The sequence below is a fragment of the Eptatretus burgeri genome, chromosome 3, assembly GCF_056783735.1.
Source record: "Eptatretus burgeri isolate ZD-2024b chromosome 3, Ebu_testis_v1, whole genome shotgun sequence".
Taxonomy (NCBI): Eukaryota; Metazoa; Chordata; class Myxini; order Myxiniformes; family Myxinidae; genus Eptatretus; species Eptatretus burgeri.
The window spans coordinates 98164681-98184680 of NC_140963.1; the positions used below are offsets into that span (position 1 = coordinate 98164681).

The 20000-nt window shown below is 42.3% G+C and overlaps 1 protein-coding gene across 3 annotated transcripts in view; it reads left to right on the top strand.

Moving 5' to 3' along the window:
* Positions 1-20000, top strand: part of SLF1 (SMC5/6 complex localization factor 1) — a 177352-nt gene that overhangs the window by 156505 nt on the left and 847 nt on the right. For all 3 annotated transcript variants that reach the window (XM_085874631.1, XM_085874630.1, XM_085874632.1), the window contains 5 exons: positions 3142-3212; positions 9953-10044; positions 16311-16403; positions 17126-17308; positions 18917-20000. The exon at positions 18917-20000 is cut by the window's right edge and continues 847 nt beyond it. In XM_085874631.1, coding sequence (XP_085730757.1) covers positions 3142-3212; positions 9953-10044; positions 16311-16403; positions 17126-17308; positions 18917-19533 — 1056 coding nt within the window. In that variant the 3' untranslated portion in view covers positions 19534-20000. The remainder of the gene's footprint in view (positions 1-3141; positions 3213-9952; positions 10045-16310; positions 16404-17125; positions 17309-18916) is intronic.

Genomic DNA, 20000 nt, shown 5'->3' on the forward strand with positions numbered 1-20000 from the left:
AACAAACACACAAACAGACAAACACACAAACAGAAGACGGAAGTTATCAATATACTTACGAAATCTAAAGATTTCGTAAGTAAAAAAAAGGATCCAAAGGATAAAATACATTTACAAGATCGAACACAAAGACCTCGAGTGCTTGCGCACTGATAACAAACTCAAAATAGAAAAGATCGCAAGGAAGATTAAAAAAAAAAAAACTGAGAAGGCAAACAACAGAATAAAACAAAACCACATGCTTGAGAGTAACCCAAAGTGATTCTACCATGATTTCGGGAAACAAACGCAGAATGTGTCACCTCCCCTGACAAATAAGAGCTTGAAAAATTCTGGAAAGGAATTTTTGAAGATCGATAGGAACATAACAAGGAAGCAGAATGGATCCCAGACATGGAAATGAAGAAGCAACGTCTCGAGGAAATGCCCCCAGTGATTATTGATGAAGAAAAAAATTAGAAAACAACTTCAAAAAATTTCAAACTTTAAAAGCCCAGGTCCAGATGGAATTCCAAACTTCTGGCTAAAACAACTTGATGCTCTCCGCAATCACTACGCCAGGATATTCAATGAACTGATCCAAGAGGAAAAGGTAGTCGATGAGTGGCTCATAGAAGGAAATGCATTTCTCATCCAAAATCTGAAGAAACCCAACTTCCTCTAAAATCCCAGCCAATAACATGCCTACCAACATACAAACTTTGAACAGGAATCATTTCAGAAATTATGTACCGTCACCTAACACAACAAGGAGTTTTGGAGGCAGAACAAAAGGGTTGGAAGGGAGGTTGTTCTGGAACAATTGACCACCGACTACTGAACAAGACCAGACCATTCCTGAAAATTGCAAAATGCAAAGAACCAAATTTTCCACTGCCTGGATAGACTAAAAGAAAACTTTTGACAGTGTCTCACATTCGTGGATGATAAAATGCATGCAAATATACAAAATCAATCCCCAAGTAATCAAACTGATTGAGAAAGCAATAGAGGTCTGAAATACCACATTGATATTACAGCACTCAGAAGAAAATATCAAAATACCAGATGTGAAGATACGGCATTGGATCTTCCAGGAAAAGTCTTTCCCCCTCTTGTTTAGTCTGGCTCGAGACCCACTGAGTAACCTCATCAACAAACAAGGACACGGATACACCCTAACAACCAATAGAACATCCAAAGAAACAGGAAAGGTGACATACCTCCTACATATGGATGATTTGAAGCTCTTCTCACCAAATAACTAAAAATTGACAGAACAGCTAAAACTAGTGAAAGAGTTCTCTGAGGACATTCAAATGGAATTTGGACTCGATAAGTGTGCCGAGTGCACATCTGTAGAAGGTAAACCAACAAAAAGAGACAACATAAAAAATGACCTTGAAACAACAATACAGCAGTTAGAAAACAAAGCATCATACAAATACCTGGGGAGTAGAAGAGGGCCACCAAATATGTCACAAACAAATGCATAAAATGATTTCCAAAGAATACCTACATGGAATGAAGCACCTCCTGAAAACGTCTCTCCCCAAGAACCAAAATCAAAGCCATAAACCAACTCGCATTACCAGTGTTCCAACACAGCTGTGGAATAATAAACTGGCCCCGATCAGAAATCATATCAATAAGTTAGACATCAAAGCAAGAAAACTCCTTACCATCCACAAAATGTTCTGCAAAAACAAGTGCAACCCAAGAATGTACGTACCGAGACAAGAGGGAGGGAGCAGCCTGATGGAACTCAACCAGGTGCACAGAGCGATGAGTGTAGGGACGAGCTGTGTATGTGAAATGCTTAACACACTATCGGTTTCAATATGTAAACAAACATGAACACAACAAACCTGAGAAAGTATCCCTAATTCACCTTGCAAGGAATTTCCAAAAAAAGGTGCGAATAGAAGATACTGCACAGGAAAATGAAACGGCAACAAATACAGCCCCAACAATTGCAAAAAAAACAAAAGAAATATATAAAAAGAAATATCAACAAATGTGCACCAATAATTGGGAGAATGACAAAAGAGCAGGAAACTACAAAACATAATTGGATCGAGGTGGAATCGACAAAGAACGCTCATTGTTATGGCTTAGAAGAAGTCAGCTCAACTGGGACAGAGAACGAATAATAATAAATGCCCAAGATCAAGGACACTACACCAATTGATTTTAAAAAGATGATGGGACTGAGCCAGAGCCCCTAAGTGTAGGTTCCGCAAGACAGAAACAGAAAGTACTTGTCACTTGCTTTCAGGATGTAAAAGACGATTATCAGAACAACTTTTCACACAACTGCACAACAAAGTTTCCAAAGTGATTCATTGGCATATCTGCAAAAATTTCAACATCCCAGTTCCAGAAAACTCATGGAAACACGAACCAAGGGCAATCATTGAAAATAGGATGTCATACTCACATATGACGTGATGATCCCATCGAGCGTGAACATTCAAAACAAAGCCTTGCAACCAGACATCTTTCTCAGGAATAAAAATGAAAAGAAAGCATTACTGATTGAGCTATCAGTACCCAGCGATTTTGGCTTAAATAATGCAGAAATCTGAAAATACCAAATACCAGGACCTCAAAAATGTGATCAAGAGATCTTTGAAGCTGAAGAGCATCGAAGTTGCAACAGGAATAATAAAGAAGAACCTCACTTAAATTTTGAAAACCATCCCCGGGAATATTACCACAAACAAACAACAACTGGAGGCAGTCTGGGGTTCAGTGACTATCCTGAATACAGCCCTCGGAACAAAACTCTGAAAACAACAAAGTTGAACAGCTTGGTCCATGAACTGTGATCTCTTTCTGAAGCAATGGTGGATACTTTGAGTCCCGGGAGGATTTCGTTCCATCTCCTCAAACTCGCAAATGGAGATAACAACCAACTACACACACACACACACACACACACACACACACACACACACACACACACACACACACACACACACACACACACACACACACACACACACACACACACACACACACACACACACACACACACCTAGAGTTGTTCCATTTTCAATTCTGCGTTGATTTGTCCAGTGCAAATGTGACTTTAATGTTTTTGTTTTGTTCAAATGTTAATTGTTCCATTCATGAGATAATGGTGCATTATGTTCACAGGTCCATTCGTTTGTAAATATCAAGAGCATGAAAAGGAAAACTTTCATTCAACAAGTCTCTTCTATTGACAGGTACAGTCAGCAAGAGATATTTATTTTATTGTCATTATTATTATGTAACGATCTAGGGATGAACATTCTTCCAATAAATTGATTTGAATGTGATGCAGAGCTTTGACGTTGAAACGGTTTCTCGGCATATAATGCACCGAGTTGTTTATCGCCTTTCCCAGTGGTAATCAGGGCAGGAAAATAGAATTTGACCAGGGTTCCTGGACACAATGGCCTGTTCTTGTGAAAGAACCTGGAATCTTTAATACCCACCAAGAAATGCCAGCAGATGGGACACTTGGCATCATGCCTCCTACAAAGAATGGCACACTTACAGGACTCTTCACACTTTCTGAAATACTTGCATGCTGAATAAAAAGGTGTATGAAAACCTTAAAGGCGAGAGGCATGGCGGCCGCCAAGGCCCCCATCCGCTGGTGGTGTCTAGTGCTCCCTCCTGAATTCTCAGCCATTTTGGGAACAAAATGCATGTTTAAAACCTTTGTCATTTGTGGGTGTAAATTTGGACGTTATGTTACTAAATTTTTGAAGTTTTTTTTTCCCCCATCTTAGTCCTTCTGTTATGCGAGTACAACTATATGTAGTAATTGAATTGACAGTTAAATCAAGAAGTACTGTTTAGTCTAAATTTAGACTCTCAAAAAACATCCATCGGGTGGGGGTGGGGTGGGGATCTTTAAGTTGGAGGTGACTATCCCAAATTAGAACATTCCCTTACACAGCTTGAGTGCAGCCACAACGTTTCAAATTACTTTTTCCGGTACGTTAGGATTTAGAAGTGCATAAAATATTGAAAATGTGTGTAAATTAGCCAAGTACTTTTTGATTCTGTAAGGTTTTCATACAGAGATGCTATGATAATACTGTAAACTGCTGGGAATTGTACACTCTCCCACAAAACGTACACATTATAAATAAAGAATTGGCATCCCCACCCCTCCCAAACCTCCATGATTATGATTTTTTTCTTTTTTTTAATGCATAAACCCTCCCTGGCATACCCCAAGTGCAACCACCAAATTTCAACTCATTCTGTCCAGCAGTTTAGGAGTGTATACAAGTCACACACACACACACACACACACACACACACACACACACACACACACACACACACACACACACACACACCAAATTCTCCTATATAATTATGATGATCTATATTTAAGAAAAGGAATCGCAAAGTAATGATAATTGAATAGAACTCGAAACACCTGCTCCATAGGCGACCGATTATAAATGAAAGGCCAATGCAGTAGCCATCATACCTTCGGGTTCAATAGTTGTTGTTGCCACCAAGTGTTCATTGTTACTTGCAGTGGGAGTTGTGGGCTTTTTCCCTTGAGAAAAAGCTTCTGCGAAACTCATTGGTCGAGTGCGCTTCATTTTATTTGTTGATACAAGATGAGCCGAGCACAATAGTAAGGTAGCCGCTTACTCATAATAAACGATGCTTCCGCATCCGCTTTGTACTCGAACTAAACTTGATAAAAACAGCGAACAACTAGAGGGGGAGCACTCGGGAGAGTGCAAAACCTCCGCCGCCAATACTGCTGGGTCACTCAAGTGAACCTTATATCTTATTCATTAAATATGATGTCAACAGTGCTGACAGAGTTATAGTTCTTTTCTCCAACATTTTTTTTTGGGGGGGGGGGGGTTGGAAATCACTTAAAACATGTAAAAATGCAAAAAAAAAAAAAATCGATATTTTGTTGAAAAAAAAAAAAGTTGCAAAAATATTTTTTTCTCTAACAATTTTTTTTGGGGGGGTTAGAAATCACTTAAAACATGTAGAAATGCAAAAAAAAATTCCCCTTTTTTGGGGGGGGGGTAACTTTTTTTTGGGGGGGGTTGGAAATCACTGAAAACATGTAAAAATGCAAAAAAAAAAAAATTTTCTCAAACAATTTTTTTGGGGGGTGGAAATCACTTAAAATATGTAGAAATGCAACAAAAAATTTTTCTCTAACAATTTTTTTGGGGGGGTAACAATTTTTTGGGGGTTTGGAAATCACTTAAAAAATGTAGAAATGCAAAAGAAAATTTCCTCTATTTTTTGGGGGGGTAAAAAAAATTGGGGGGGGGTTGGAAATCACTTAAAACATGTAGAAATGCAAAAAAATTCTCTATTTTTTGGGGGGGGGGTAAAAAAAAATTTTGGGGGGGGTTGGAAATCACTTAAAACATGTAGAAATGCAAAAATATATATATATTTTTTCTCACAATTTTTTTTTTGGGGGGGAGGGGACCAAGTCCAAAATTTAATGGCATGATCCTTGGACCATACCTAACCCCCCCACCAAGTTTCGTCGAAATCCGTCAAGGAGTTTTTCCATAATACTGTTCACAAACAAACAAACAAACAGGGGTGAAAACAGTAACCTCCATCCATCTTCGAAGATGGCGGAGGTTAAAAAAACGTAAAATTTATCAATTGGTGTTCTCCATACATTCATAACAAGGGTTTGTTGAAAATTTTATGACAAAAGCTCAAATGGTAAAAAAATAAACACGGAAGCGATTATGAAATAAATAAATCCGCCATCCCGTGCAGCACTCAGGGCTAATAAGACTGATTTATAGTTACTGTGACTGACCAAATTATTACTTATTGTTCTCCACATTCTTATGATAAACTGAACATTTGATGTCAAAAATTCAAACATTAAAAATCTTTCACCCAGGACACGCACACGCACATGCACACACACGTACACACACACGGATGCTTCTCCTTTTAGCAACAGATGCAAAAATCTGGTATAATTTATCTTCTGGCCCTGGAACCAAGCAAACAATATATTGTTGTGGTTGACGAAATTTGCAAACCACCATTCAGGTCCCGTAGGTGAGATATCTCTGTAAGTATATGTGTAGTTAGCCCAAACCCGTTGTTTAGAGGGAATAAATGTCATTCATTCGGGCTGCGACCCTTTTAGATAGCCGTTTTTCTTTTACTATCTTTATTTTGGACCAACCGCCATTACTACCACCACCAACCGCATCTCGACAACCACAGCCACCTTCTCTAGAACCGCCTTCACAACATCCACCTTCTCCACAACCGCTTTCACACAACAACCACCAACCGCAACGCCGCTTCACAACAACAACAACGCCAACAGCCACGACCTTTACCGTCACAACTCGCTCTCGCAGCCATCGCATCACCGCGATTCCCGCGCCGCTTGTGGGCACCGATCCTGGACTCGTACAGGGCGCGCACCGAGCAGCGGGTGCAAAAAGCGGCCTTTCCGAGAAATCGGATCAAGAATGATTCGCGCCCACTTCTGTTCCGTCCTATCAGCGAGCGTGGGGCGATTTGGCCCCGCCTCCAGGCGCGTCGGAGTATAATCGCTATATGCAGATTCGCGGATCAAGAATGATTCACGCCCACTTTTCCTCCGTCCAATGGGGGAGCGTGGCTCCGCCCCCGAGCCGTTCCTGATCCAAAAATCTGCATATGATTTCTCCTGTCGGACTATAAAGCGCTGAGCACGGGGCGAATTTGGGAGAGTTGAGAAGAGGGAAGAGTTGGAGAGTTGTGGCGGCGGCGAAATCAGTGGCAAGAGTTGGAGAGTTGTAGCGGCGGCGAAATCAGTCGAGAGAGTGTCTGTCGGGGTCCGGAGAGGCTGGAGAAGCCAAGAAGCTTTGTGGAGGTCTGCGCTCGTGTCAGAGTCGGGGAGCTGCGGAGAGGGGAGGCCGGGAACGCGGTCGAGGTTGCAGTGGAGTCGCCCGTCGCGGGACCCAAGCCAGCCAGATATCCTCCACCCCCCGAGCATCAACAACCCCCCCCCTGTTTCCCCCCGCGCTGAGATAGTGTGAGAAGGGGGCCCCGTTCCCACCCCATTCCAGGCAGTGCTAGCGAGGCCCGCGGAGTCGGGGCGCCGCCGCCATTTTGCGGCTCATCACCAGACGGGTAGGCTCGACGCGGTCTCGGCCCCAGGCCCGTCTGCCCCCTTGTCGTTGAGGGTGGCCCCTTTTTCTTTTGCTTTGGAGTATATGTGTTGTCGGCGCCGTCTGTGAAGTAAAACTGTGTAAGTGTTGCCGTGTGCTCGCGTAGTCGGTAGTAGATCTGCATTGTGTCTCTTTTGTTGCATTTGCTTTTTGTGCAGAATTGTCGTGTTACTTTTACATTTGCTTTTGGTGCATAATTGTTGTGATTGTATATGTGTGCTTTCCGTGTGCCGCGGAATAAATGTGCCTTATGTTGAACTGTTTTTCCCGTTTCGCTTCGTCTTTTCTTTTATTGAATCTCCATCTTACTTCACGTAAAGGGTTGATCGTGGGCTAAATACGCCCAATAATTAATCGAACCGTCGAGGTTGACGATAACACCGCTCGGTTATCCCGATAGTACGGAACGGGTCGCTTAAAGTGGCCCGTGTCCGAAGTCGACCTGCGGCGAGGTGCGATCGCCCAGTCTACCCTCCGTGTGGGTACTTAGGTAGGTCGAATTTGGCGAGCAACCCTATCCCACGCGGGGGGCCGATTGGCACGATCGTGGTGAGGCCGAAAGGCCCACCCGTGACTAGTTCCCGGCGTTAGTCCGAGAGGGTCACGACGGGATTGTCCGTCCGGTGGGCGACGTGCCGCGATTCGAGTTACGTGGCCGCTCGCACGCCGGCGGGCGCGAATCCGCAACAATATTTATGAAAGCCCTCACAGCTCCTTTAGCTCCCACCTACGAACATGATTAATTAATAAATGTTATCATTTAAAACTTACCCTGTCCATCCACAAGCCCCTGATATGTCCTTCCCATTGGTGTTCAGAAACACCGCATCCAGATACAAAGTCCATTCACTGGTAGTGATCTGTTAGGGGTTTGTACAGCACAGGTCTGTCCACTCTGGCTTTGCACCGACTCACATGGTCATGTTTGAGTTTTCATTACAAGCAGCTTCTCATTCGGCAAGCTGAGGAAGTTTTCCAAGTCTTTCGTTGTGCAGGAGCACAGCCCTTTCTCTCAATTACTTTTTCAAGTATTTTCGGCTTCTTTCAGAAGTCTTGTGAGCCATTTCAGGTAACAATCCTTCTCTCGTACACATTAAAATACTTCATTTCACCCCGAACATGGCAGTTTGCTGGGGTTTCTGCACATGCGTTATGGGGTGGGTTACATCATTTTGAAAGTCACGTATTTTATAATTTATTATAATGAGGGACACGGGGTATGAATCCTAACGGACCCTTGACAAAAGACTTCATAGAACACACACTTAGCTGACATTCCCGAAATAATTCATAACGATCCCTAAATACTAACGCACACCTTTACACATGCAGGGTTTCAGGGATTGCAGGAAAGCAAAGGAACAAATGACCCAGCGAGTGAGAAAAAAATGATAACCCAGGGAGACAACGGATGGCAGAAAGGTTAGTGCTGTCTTGTAAATTGCTGTTGACAATGGATTCCAATATTTCTGAGGGAAAGCAACTGCCTTGTAGGGAGTGCAGACACACTATCGGCCACTGACTTGCCCCTCATGCTGTCGCCTTCAATGTTGCGCTTTCGGCGATGGCTCACGACATCCACTGGTTCACACCAAAAGCCTCCTGCACGAAAGGAGCCGGGAGAGATGGATATCCCTCACAAGCTCGACCCTTCAGAGCCATGAGCTAATCACACCCCACAGCGCATTATACTCAAGCACACTTTTAATGATAGACCGGGGGAATTGTGAATCTCAGGGAGGAGGGGATCTTAGACCTACGGAATGACGTGTCGACAGATGGGAAGAGATTTGGAGTAGTCATAATCATAAGAGGAAGTAATTAGGGGGAATGAGGAAACTGAGTGAACAATTAATGTAACATCAGGGACAAAACACACAGCCCTGAAGTGCTCCGGTGTTCAGGGTGATTGTCTGAGAAATTTTCAAACCAATTTTGACCTTTCTGTCTAAAAGAAAATCCAATATCCAGTTACAAATCAAACCATCAAGACCAAGTGCATTGAGTTTAAAATGAAGTTTGTGAGTTGAAAGCAGAACAAAAATCTAAGAAAAGTAACCTCGTATAGATGCATTCATTTATCTCCTGTGGATGGTTTAGGACGTGATGGAGAGTGAGTGAAACAGCATCATCATCTGAACAATTACAGCGATAGGCAAACTGATAAGGGTCATTGAAGTGCTCATATGTTTCTGAAGTGGAGCATGCTGTCTCTTGATAAACCCTTCAGCGAAGCGAGCGATTGCGGTTTACCTCCACCAGTGCGAATTGTATGCGAGATGAGACACTTTGTCTTTAGCACCATTTACACACAAAACTTCCCTACTCCCCTTACACAGAACAATATATTGTTTGAGGAGACTTTTAAGTTTGTTAATTTATCGATCTGATGCCCTTCAAGATGAACAATCAATTAGGCACCTGGTCACATGCCTGTATTTATAAACATGCCATGTTATTCAGTATCCAGAAATAAGTTGTTGATAACCATGGTAAAACATTGTTTTCGGTTTATGTGAAGTTCAATATTTATTGTGTAGTCGAGCCCAAGTGGAACCTTCACCAGAACCTTTATTCCAGCCGAAAACGTGATCTGAGGTGTTGCCTCCAGAAACACTTCTGAGAAGTTTTGAGTTAAAGCTCCTTGTCAGGCAGGAGTGAACAATGCGATGAGAGTCTACTATCTTGAGAGACAAATGGCTAATTGTAAGTCAACAATGATCCAATGTTTTGATGAATCGTCTCACCTCCTTTCCCCACCCACTACTGTAACTCCTTAGGAAACTTGGACTACTGGAGGAGAGCAGCACACCAAAGAATGGCAAAGCAGATGAGCTTGCTGACCATCCTTGCTGTTCTCTCAATAGGAAAGGTGTCTACAAACCAGGCATTTTACTTCCCAGTTATTGAAGCCAATCAACTATTTTTAATTACATTATTTGTATGCTGCTTTACCCACATTTAGCATGTGCATGTGCAAACGTATGAAACTTCTACACAGGTGCAGAGGTGCACAGACACTGACAGACATACGAGATCAAATGAGTACTACGAATTAGTTATTCATGAAAAATGTACTTTGTGTTCATGCAGGAAATTAACGAATGGCCCTTGTTCTGTTATTTGGGAATTATTTATTTATTTTTGAACACTAATGCTTATTGGAAATTGTCATGTGACGAGGGGCTCTGACTGTTCTACAGTTCATACCATGGTTCATATAAAACTAATCATCATTCAACAGCATGCGATGGCTTCCTCAGTACTGGCTTCTTTGGACATTTGAATGGCTCTTTTTCAACACCCATTACACACATTCACTTTGTACTGGCAAGTCTCTCAGCCTCCTTGAGGATATTTCAGATCTGGATATAGATTTCCTCGTTTAACTGAAACTTGGTTCACACCTGGCAATGCTATGACAGCTGCTGACATACTTTCCCATGGGTGTGACTTCCATCATTACCAAAGAAAGTGTCAAAAATAGTGGTACCTCATGTATGTTGAGGTCAACTCCATTGAATCATACTCATCCTCTTGCATCTTGTCCATCCTTGTTTTTTAATGGGATCCAAGTCTCGAAGTGGAGCTGTCTCTCCCACTCTCCCACCGCGCCCCCCCCCCAAAAAAAACACACACACATATACACACACGCACCTGACACACATGGACATACAAACAAATACACCGAGCTTGGGTGGAGTGCCGTCACTACTAGAGTCACTCTGGGTACCAGTGACGTCGCAACAATGGCGTTGCCTTTCCCACCACACTCAGCAGGGCATTTCCTCAGCAGGAATTACTTCCTCACAATTGATGCCAAACGATGGGGATTGTCTGTGCTCATGTCCTTTTAAATGCTGAACGTCAAGCAAGGAAGCTTGAAAGTCTTTGGTACGACTCGACAAGGGCTTGAACCAAGGGCTTGAACCGTCGACCTCCTTTACTCGAGCGGACTCTTTCCCCATTACACCACTGGGTTTGGTCAACACCTTTGCAGCATATCTTTGTTCACCCAAAAATTCAAACGGGATCATTTACACAAGGCTCTTAAACAAATTGCCACTCATTTATTACCTTCCCTTTTCCTTTATTGAAACCTCTACATCTGAAGAAGTTTGTGACACACCTTAACTTGAATTATCTGGATACTGTATTCAACAGTTCAGGAGGAAATTATCAAATTTGATTCCTTTCTCAAAACTCAATGAATGTCTTGAACATTTTTTAATATTATAATCAAATGTTTTTAAGCTCCCTGTCTTCACCACGTTTCACTAGATACGCTAAATCAGTCGAGAGTTCTCCCTCTTTTCTTTTTTGGATACAAAGACAAGGCTTGTGGAAGAGCGAGAACATAGACTGGATCAGAACACATTGAACATAAGGAACAGTAATAGGAGGAGGTGGAAGGCTACTAAATGCAAGGTTGAGGGACAAAATAGAGCGAGACTTGGACATATAAGGAATGTGGGGAAGATTGAGAGGTATGGAAGGACACATGAGGTGGAAAAGATGTATACAGAAGCAAACTTTCAGGAAGGAAAAGCTGAAATTTGGAAAGAGGTGGGCTTGGGGGAGGGGTTTAATGGGGATATAAAAGTCATCGTTTTAGATGGGGAGACAGTGGTGTGCAGCTGTCTTGAAAACCAGCTGTGAGCATTGTCTTTTAGAACCCTTCCAGCCTGGTTTTAAACAATTATACAGAGGACTGAGATTGGCCTTCTGAAGGTTAACAACGATATCCTGTACAATGCAGACCAAAGATCAGCTGCAATTTTTAATTTATATACCAGACATGGTAGTGTAATGGTTAGAGCATCTGCTCAGAGTATGGGAGGTCTGGTTCAAACCCCAGCCAAGTCATACCAAAGACTTCAGAAATGGTACGTGCTGCTTCCTTGCTTGACGTTCAAATTTTTTAAAAGGAGAGTGCACAATCGATCTCCATAGGTTGGCATCCATGAGGAGGAAGGAATTCCTTCTAAGGAAATGCTCCACTGAGTGGGGTGAGAAAGGTGACACCATTGTTGTGATGTCACTGCGACCCAGAGTGTCCTGTGGGGTGATGGTACTTCCCCTAAACTCAGTGGCTGTTTGTCTCGTCTCACTGTGTGTGTGTGTGTGTGTGTGTGTGTGTGTGTGTGTGTGTGTGTGTGTGTGTGTGTGTGTGTGTGTGTGTGTGTGTGTGTGTGTGTGTGTGTGTGTGTGTGTGTGTGTGTGTGTGTGTGTGTGAGAGACCTCCACTTCAAGCCTTAGATCCTGTGAAAAAAAAAATGTGGACCTATCTGCTGATTTTAGCACCATTGATCATAATGTTAGACTTGATTGTCTTCATTGTTTTGGTTTTACTGGATTTATAATTGAGCGGTTTAAATCTTATATGACAGATCCTTCATTCACTGTCAATATTACCGGTTACTCATCTGACCCCAATCATCTATCTGTCAATCTTCTTCAGGGATCTTTTTTTAGTCCGCTTTTTTCTCTCTTTATTGACATTAGCTTGGTACAACTTGCCGAAATTTCAATTTTCATTGTTACGTGGATGACACACAGATCTACTTATCCACAAAACCTGATGATATGCTGTCTTCTACAATGCTGATTTTGTCAGGCTTAAAAAAAAAATGGGATGCCCATGAACTTTCTTTGTCTTCATGCTGCCAAGACGAGCATGCTGATTCTTGACTCTTCATCAGTCGTTGCAAAGCTCCTTACCTCAGATACTGAAACCTTGGGGTCATCACCTGATCACTACTGTGTTGGCTTTTAACTTAGGTGTCACAATGGATCCAACTCTTTCCTTTAATCCACATCGTCTAAAATCTGCCAATCCATTTACTTCCATTTGCAGAATGTTGCCCATATCTACTCCTGCTTCAACTCGAAGACACCTGAAAGAATGGGGGAACTGCAAACTCATCCTTCCTTTCTTTTGACATATCGCTGTACAATCCACCTGCAGTGCCTTCAGAAAGTATTCCCACCCCTCGACTTTTTCACATTTTGTTGTTTACAGGCTGAATTTAAAATGGATTCAATTGAAAAAAAAATTTCACCGATCGACATAAAATACCCCATGATGACAAAGTGAAAATACGTTTTTAGAAATTTTAACAAATTAATTAAAAACCAAAAGCTGAAATGTCTTGCGTCAATAAGTATTCAACCACCTGAGTCAATACTTTGTGGAAGTGCCTTTGGCAGTGATTAGAGCTTCGAGTCTTCATGGGTATGTCTGTATCAGCATTGCACATCGTGATTTGGGGATTTTCTCCCATTCTTCTTTGCAGATTTGCTCAAGCTCTGTCAAGTTGGATGGGGAGTGTCGGTGAACAGCAATCTTCAAGTCTTTCCACAGATTATCAATGGGATTAAAGTCTGCGCTTTGGCTGGGTCACTCATTGACTTTCATGTTCTTTTTCTGACGCCATTCCAGTGTTGCTTTGGCTATATGCTTGGGGTCATTGTCCTGTTGGAATGTAAATCTTCACTGCAGCGTAAAGTCTTTTGCAATCTGAATTAGGTTCTTCTCAAAGATATGCCTGTATTTGGCTCCATTCATTGTTCCCTCTATCCTTACAAGTCTCCCAGTCCCTGCCACTGAAAAGCATCCCCATAGCATGATGATGCCACAACCATGATTCACGGTAGGGATGGTGTTAAATGGGTGATGAGCTGTGATAGGTTTCCGCCAGATGTAGCACTTTACATTCATGCCAAAGAGTTCAATTTTTTTCTCAACAGACCACAAAATGTTTTGCCTCATGCTCTGAGAGTCTTTCATGTGCCTCTTTGCAAACACCAGGTGTGCTGTCATGTTCCTTTTCTCAGGAGTGGCTTCTGTCTGACCACTTTCCCATAAAGCCTACATTTGTGAAGTGCTGGCAGAGACTGTTGTCTTTCCAGCAGGTTCTTCCATCTCAGCCAAGGAACTCTGTAGTTCTATCAGAGTGGTCATTGGGTTCTTCGTCACCTCCCTGACCAAGGTCTTTCTTGCCCGGTTGCTCAGTTTGGTCGGACGGCCAACTCAAGTAAGAGTCGGGGACGTTCCATATTCTTTCCATTTCCTAATGATGGAGCTCACTGTGCTCTTGGGAACTTTCATCTCTCTAGAAATTGTTTTATACCCTTCCCCAGATCTATACTTCCTCACAATTCTATCTCTTAGTCCTACGGACAGTTCCTTGGACTTCATGGTTGAGTTTCTGCTCTGACATGCACTGTCAACTGTGGGGCCTTATATAGAAAGGTGTGTTTCTTTCTAAATCATGTCCATTCAATTGAATTGGCCATAGGTGAACTCCAATCAATTTCTAGAGCCATCTCAAGAATCATCAAAGGAAATTGGATGCACATGATCTCAATTTGGAGTGTCATAGCAAAGAAGTTGAATACTTATTGAAGCAAGGCATTTCAGATTTTCATTTTTAATTAATTTGTAAAAAATTATATCAATGAATTGATTAAAGGGGCTGAATACCGATATAAATTCGATATTTTTGTCCTTCGTTTTCAATCAATTTGTAAAAATTTCTAAAAACATGTTTTCACTTTGTCATTATGGGGTATTTTGTGTTGATTGCTGGCAAAAAATTTAATTGATTCCATTTTAACTTCAGGCTGTAACACCACAAAATGTGACAAAAGTTGAAGGGGTATGAATACTTTCTGAAGGCACTGTACTACCAGAATAGGTGTAATTGTGACGCATCCATCCACAGCAGATTCTTGTTCGGAGGAATTAATACATTATTTGGATCTTCTATACTCTCATACTATTAAATATTTAAAACAGAATGCTGTGGACATACTACGGGTGAGTGCGTGCTTTCAGAATCCTTCTACCATCTTAAAAATCCACTTTTATTTGACACTTCCGAGGCATTTATGGATGTAATCCAATCTTGACATAATTGAGAGTTGACTCAACTCTCGTATGTTTTCCTGCTTCACACAATAATAGATCACATTTATATGTACTAGTAATAGGCGTCCAGAACCATCCTTGACCATGTTGTGGAACGTCGGCCGAACGAACCTCACTTGGTTTTTTTTTCTTCCTTCCTCACTTTTTCACCTTTATTAGCTTTTAAATTTGTTTTCTCTGGGACCACTTGAGCGATTGATGCAAAACTTTTGAAATTGGAGCGCCTACCCATGGAGAATTTTTAAACAAAGTTACATGATGGTTTGGATGGAAAGTGTGGCCGGCATTCCAAAAAGTCTATTTTCCGCAGGCGTGGGTTGCAGGGTGTACCACATCAGGAATAAACGCCTCAACTTCGCTTTGTTCAGCCTTGGCAGAATAAAGAGGCTATGTTCTGCTTTGCATCATTTCTGGGGATTTGGTTTTGCCACTCACATAATTTACTGAAAAAGAAAATTGCAACAAATAATGAACGTGTCAATTTTTATTCCCGGACCATTCAATATTCTTGTCGATGTCTCTCTCCAGACTAGACTGCACTGCCTTAGGGGTTTTCACTGTTCTCCCTCCAGTGCTCAGCCCCTCCTCCTGTCACGGTCCTGCAGAGTCTCGGTCCAATCACGACATCACACGTTGATGTGAGGCAATATGATGCAACGGAGTAACCATGTCGCCATACTTCACACAGGTCACATGGTTGGCAGCTGGTGGTTCATTAACCACTCTCCCTCCCACAACACACCAATATTACTTCTTTACGTGCTTGCCACTGCATTGTCTAGCCTGGGTTTCATCCTCAACTAAATCAAAATAAATGAATAACTGGCATGCTGGTACAGTACCAACATAGAGCCTTCCTTTTGAGGGAGATTTAAAGCCAGCTGTCCCATCTGCATTTCGGTTGTGGATGCTGTGTGCTGGCATCCTGGTCAAAATCACTAATTTAGTTAGCTATACAATGAGTACTCGCCGCAGTGGATAGAGAACACACATGATTGGTCCAAAATACCATTCTCCTGCTTCGACATTTTCTTATGTTGCCTTGCACATGCTGATTTTTTGACCGACTTTTTTGCTGGACATTTCATGTTTATTGTGTTAATGATTGTGTTAATAAAGTTATTATTTATTGTGTTAATAAAGCTCTGCGTTTTAATGAAAACAAGTTTGCATTCAATTTTACCAAATCAACATTTCTCCTCCAGGTGAAACAAAACTCCATGTGGCATGCATTAACAATGATATCAAGGGCCTCTCCCAACTGCTGTCCATTCCTGGCATTGATATCAACATACAAGGTGAGTGATTCAAGCTGCTTAAAAATAGTGCATCGTTTAAACTTGATGCATGTTTGTTACTTCGAAATTAACCAAACTTGGCCAAGCTTTTGAACTTTGAATTCGCATCCATACTTTGGCAAAACCTCATTCACAATGCTCCAGTTCAATGAAAGCATTTGCTGTGTAATAATGAACACTGCATCACCCATTCACCTGCTCCCACAGAAAGGTGATCAAAGTACTGTACCATTTCTCTGGTTGAATTTGCACCGTTAGCTCCACCTGTCACACTCACCTCTAAGCTGTCGAGCCCGGGATTGATTCTCAACCCAGCTATAAAACTTACTTGTCATCCTGATGTTTTTCAAGCAGTGCAAGTTATCAGTGTGTGCGCACCGTCCCTTGGATGGGCATAAAGTTCGGCTTTCACCCTGCCAGCTTTAGTTGGTGGTCATTAAAGATCCCATGGTGTCCTTCACGCAGAGTAGGCGAGCTATCGCCTGCACCCTGAACAAATTCCAAATTCCTACTTTCACATAAAGAGGGCACTGCATCAGAAGCACAGCCATGCCCTCGAGCAACGATTCAAACGTGCAACCACGTGCTACACACAAAATTAAGTCTCCACCACTGTTGGATATTTGCCAGCACAACACATAAGGAAGCTGTCATGTTTATTTTGCTATTAATGCTGGGGTATTGATCATTGATAATCGTGATGAAGTGTCGTGTTCTTGCAGACAATGCAGGCTGGACTCCACTTCACGAGGCTTGCCTTCATGGCCACAGAGCATGTGTGGAAGCCATCTTGAATATGCATCCAAATGTCAACCTCATGATTGATGTTAAAGGAGTCACGCCCATTCATGATGCTGTTACAAACGGGCACTGGGGCATTGTGGAGGTGCTTGTCCGACATGCTGGTGAGTTATAACTGTTTATTGGTCTGTCCAAGATGCAGGCCCATGGGGCTACCTTTCTATCCTAGGTAAAAAGCCAACACCAATAAGTATAAAGATGGTTTGTTTGTGTTTGTTTACAGCAGAGTTTGCGCCTGCTTGTATTTGTCAATTATTTTAATATTTTGCAAACTTAAATTTTATTTTAATGGAAAGTGCTGCAAATGTTTGTCGATATCCAAACCATGGAAACCATTAAAGTATAGCCACAAAGTTTTTCTTCAACAAAGGATTAAGAGATCGAAGGTTTCCATCAGTGTCCTTGTGCCAAACCTCAATGTAGACCACATGATGGCAGACCACGTGAGCCCTGCAGAAACCTGGGGAGGAGGCAGCAAGCCATGTCTGCGGTTGGCCTTGGATGCCATGGGCAGAGATAGGGTGAAATGATGGGGTGAAAAGGGCAGAGAGAGGATGTGCAAGAGCAGCAGAGTGGGTTTTTAGGATGCTCGAGTTGATGCCGTCCGGTCCAGTTGCAGAATTGGAGTCGAGGGTTGACAGAAGCTTCTCCACAATATCAGGTGCAAAAGACACTGAGTCCAGGACCAGTTAAGTACAACTGGGAAGGGTGGGTTCAGAGAGGAACGGGTTGGGGACACAAGATTTGGAAGCAAACACAGAATTGAAGCATTCAGTCTTCTCACGAGCAGTCTGCTGTTGTGACATTTGAAGAGAGGGAAGGGACAGAAAGGGAGCATACTCCAGAGACAGACTTAACAAGGCCCACTCGGTTTTAGAGGAGGGAGACAAGTTTTAAAGTTCATTCTTGAGGTTGGACAGATGTTGTGTTCTGGCTCTCCTGAGAGTAGATACATACTTGGTGTGGGATTTTGTTGAATGATCTGAGATTGCCTTCAGTTAGGTTTGCTTTCCAGGAAGAGAAAGCAAGTTGTTTCAGAGCAACTCCCTCACCATATGATTCAGTGTACCATGGGTGAGAAGAAGGGTAGGACAACTGAAGACTAGAAGGGATAAATCTGTGCATAAGCGAGAGCAGGTTTCTGTGGAAGAATTCCCAGGCCATGTTAATATCAGGGGCAGAAGATATAAGAAGCCAGTCCAGAAAGGGTTTGTTGGAAGCTGGATATGGCTGTAAAGGCCGTGCATGATTTCTGCAATGTTTAGAAAACAGCAAATGACCCAAGATTCTTGTGAAATCAACACCAAGGCATCGCCAAATGAGTGGGCATAAATTGACACTATCTATTCTACTGCACCCTTCCCTATTGTCCTTCAACACTGCATTTTATGACCAGCTTGTGGTCTCACCCATACCCACTCCTGAGTTTTTGTAGGTGTCAAATTTGAGTGGCAAATTGTGAACGATCCCACAAAACTACACATTCGCAGACTGCCTTTTTCTTGCCCCTCACCACTTACTCAGAAACAGAGACAGAGAGAGACAGAGAAATTTGCTTAGATTATTAAATTAACAGGCCATAAGGTTTGTTATATGGAATTGGCACATCAAACCAAATGGCCCTATGTGTGTCAAACTCTCTCTCTATGTACCCTTGTAACTTTATTCAATTGAACTGATTTTATGTCCAATGTTTTGCATTGTTCTTTCAGGGCCAACTTTCCTGCAGGTGCATTTGAACAATAACGTCACTGTTCTTGATCTTTTGAAGAGTCATTTTCCACAAGAGAAGCTGGTGAAGTTGATGCAAGATGTAGAACATGCTACAGACAGATTGTGTGTCAAAGGAAATGCACATGGTGGTGATGGAGCTGTGTTTGAAACCGCATGCAGTCGTGACATCAAACAAACCAGAGACCGCAAGTTGATGTCGGTTATCTCCCAGCCATTTTCATGCTCGTGTGCCGATGACCAAGAGGTTTACTGTTTACTTGTGTTCTTAACGCTGAACAATTACATCTGGGTCAATCGCCTGCACCAGCTCACATTGTTAGCAGTCGCAGATGGTGGAGAAACGAAAGACAAGCAGTCCATGTTGATGCAGCTTAGTTGCCATGCAGTCGGTCCAATTTCCTCATATCTTGAGGACCTGAGGACACTCATTGAGTTACCCCAGCATGTGACTTTGCTTAAACACAGCCTGGAGAAGAGTTTTTATCCTCATCCTCTTTCTAAAAGGACACAGGTGTTGTTGAACAATATCCTGATCATAAGCAGCCGTGTTTCCAAGCCACAACATGGCAAGTACCTTACACGTGATGAACATTGAATGTGTTTGCTCCGAGCCGAAATGGCACATAAACTAACAGAATTAGAAGGGTTTTTTTTTAATCATATATTCATTGACAAAGACCTGCAAAATGCTTTGGGAGGCAAAGTTAGGAATTGTGATGTTCCAGCGTTATCTGTTTGTCGATGCAAGAGCGTGAGTTGTCGACCGACGTAACCTTTTACAACCTCTAAGGTTCCTGTGCAAGAAACTAAGTGTTTTTTCCCCCGATACGTGATTCTCTCTCCTCTCTCTCTCTCGCTCTCGCTCTCGCTCTCGCTCTCGCTCTCGCTCTTTCTCTCTCGCTCTCGCTCTTTCTCTCTCTAAACTTCCTTTTCCAAAAGTCTTCAAATATCTCTGTATGGAAGGTATGTGTTTCTATAAAATTACCAAAGCATTTGAATTTGTACGTTATGCAGGAGCGTCTTTGTTTTAACTTTTGCTTTTCAGTCTTTTGCCACAAATCT